At 36.2% G+C, this 2,573-nt stretch overlaps 1 protein-coding gene across 4 annotated transcripts in view; it reads right to left on the bottom strand.

Moving 5' to 3' along the window:
* CASC1 (cancer susceptibility candidate 1) overlaps positions 1-2,573 on the bottom strand; it is a 101,874-nt gene that overhangs the window by 21,607 nt on the left and 77,694 nt on the right. For all 4 annotated transcript variants that reach the window (XM_011994789.1, XM_011994790.1, XM_011994791.1 and 1 more), the window contains one exon: positions 785-860. In XM_011994789.1, coding sequence (XP_011850179.1) covers positions 785-860 — 76 coding nt within the window. The remainder of the gene's footprint in view (positions 1-784; positions 861-2,573) is intronic.

Consider the following 2,573-nt stretch of genomic DNA (forward strand, 5'->3'; position numbering starts at 1 on the left):
AACCCGGGAGGCGGAGCTTGCAGTGAGCTGAGATCCGGCCACTGCACTCCAGCCTGGGTGACAGAGCGAGACTCCGTCTCAAAAAAAAAGAAAAAATATGCTAAGAAATATATAGAAAATAGATTCCTAGACGTTATTGGGAAAGAAACATAAAGTTAACAGAAAAGATGTATATAAATGTCAAACTAAAAGACTGACATATTAGACATCACATTTCTAAATCACGCTTCCTTGACATTTCTAAACTATATCCAACTGCTCTTTGCCAGGACTAGACTGAAAGCAAACACTTGTGAACACCCAGAATCGTTGAGAGACTTTCAGTTGTGCATGTGCACTCGTGAAAGTTCATTACAACATTGTAATAATACAAAATTAGAAACAACCTATCAACAGGGATTTAAATAGTGTTCCATTATTGCATGGAATTATACAACTGCTTTAAAAAGTGAGGTTACCAATGTATTCTTAGAATAATGTTTAATATTCATTTATATGAAATATATATTGAGTTCTATGTATGTAACTTATTGTTAGGTGGGAGAAAAGTATTCTCAACAAAAACATTTGTATAATATAATCCCATGGTTTTATCAGAAATTAAGAGAGACAGGGATAAATTGAGCAAAGAAATCTGTTAACACTGTTAGAAAAGGGACTACGAAGAATTTTCACTTTAAATATATTTTTGCAATGTCTGAATATTTTAAACCATGATCCTGTATTTCTTCTGTAAGAAGAAAATCTCAATAAAGTTAAATTATTAAAATGTAATTTAGAATACCTGCTGAAACAGTTTCACTTAATACTTTCATCTCTAGTTCACATTTTATGGCTTCAGATTCTTCCTCAGCAGAACTCTGTAAAAAACCACAGACATATGGGTGTGATTGTCAGTGTCTACAGAGCACAATTATTGTCTTTGTGTTCCAGTACTCACTTCAGATGTCTGGTACCTTAATTCTAGGGCCGAAAACCCCAAACTGATACTTGCTCTACCATAAAACTGGACTCAAAAGCAATATTTTAAAGAGCAACTAAAATTCCCACAAAACTTCACAAGGGCAAGAAGCTATCCTGCTCAGATTCTCTGCTGAAAACCCTTAAGTGTAAAAGATGGAGATTAGGAAGCAATACAAGCTATAAAAAATATTATTTATATTTGCATTTTGGTTTATCCAGGAGGTAGATTTTGCTTACATTTGATAATCAGCTCTGATAGAGTCATCCCAAAGCCTGCTTTGGGGTAAGTCTCTCAAGGAAATTAAAGATGTTGCACCTCAAGTAATGTAGAAGATAGTATCTCACTGTACTCTAGTGCAGTAAATATAATCTAGACTCTATGTCTAAATCTGCCACTAACTTACTTTTCTGACCTTGAGCAAGTCATTTAACTATTATGAGCCTCAAATTCCTGATGTAATGATAACATATTTGGTATTTAACTGTGTATCAGATATATAACACTTCTTGCAAACAATCCGAAGAATAAGGAAACTGAAGCTGAGGGAGATAACTGTTTTAAGGGTCAAATAAGATAATGGAACTAAAAGAACTTTGGGTAACGTAAAGCACTAGACAAATGCAGTGTTGCTAGTACAAAAATTGTGTGTGTGTGCGTGCGCTAATACTTGCAAATTGAATGACATCCAGTAAACTTCATTTGACTTCAGGTAGTACCTGTACTTCTGCAGCAACAGAATAACCTTATACCAGGGTTCTAGTCAGAAATTTAAAACTAGTTATTCCCATGACTCTTAACCATCATACACAGACAAGTCCCCCACAGTAAACCAGTCGTTCCCATCTCTCATCACCATATTGCCCCATGTGTCTTCCTCCTGACCAGCTTTAACACTATTGCATTCTCTGCAAACCCTTTCCATCACGCCTCTGAACCTTCTCCCTTGTTTATTCACTCAAAAAAAAAAAAAAAATTACGGAGCTCCTAAATAGTAGTGGCATTGCTAGACACTGGCAAATAAAAGACAAGGTCCCTGACGTAAGGAACTTCCAGTCTATTAGGGAAGCAAGTAAACAAATGGTTGTATTTGTGTGAGTGTTGTAGTAGAAAGTAAGGGATCCACAATAGGAGTACAAGGAAGAAGAGTTAATTATGTGGGAAAATGGGTGGATGAAAACAGGCAACACCTCTCTTACCTAAAGGTAGTAAGTTTGAACTAATTTTTTTTTAAAACTTTTATTTTAGGTTCGAGGATCCATCTGAAAGCTTGTTGTATAGGCAAACTCAGGTCACAGGGGTTTGTTGTATAGATTATTTCATCACCTAGGTATTAAGCCTAGTACCCAGTAGTTATTTTTCTGCTCCTTGTTCTCCTCCCACCCTCTACTCCTAAGTACGCCCCAGTGTCTGCTGTTCTCTTCTTTGTGTTCATGAGTTCTCATCATTTAGTTCCCACTTATAAGTGAGAACATGTGGTATTTGGTTTTCTGTTCCTGCATTAGTTTGCTAAGGATAATAGCCTTCAGCTCCATCCATGTTCCTGCAAAAGACATGATCTCATTCTTTCGTATGGCTGCACAGTATTCCATGGTGTATATGTACATTTTCT

The sequence above is a fragment of the Mandrillus leucophaeus genome, unplaced genomic scaffold (genome assembly GCF_000951045.1).
Source record: "Mandrillus leucophaeus isolate KB7577 unplaced genomic scaffold, Mleu.le_1.0 Scaffold461, whole genome shotgun sequence".
NCBI lineage: Eukaryota > Metazoa > Chordata > Mammalia > Primates > Cercopithecidae > Mandrillus > Mandrillus leucophaeus.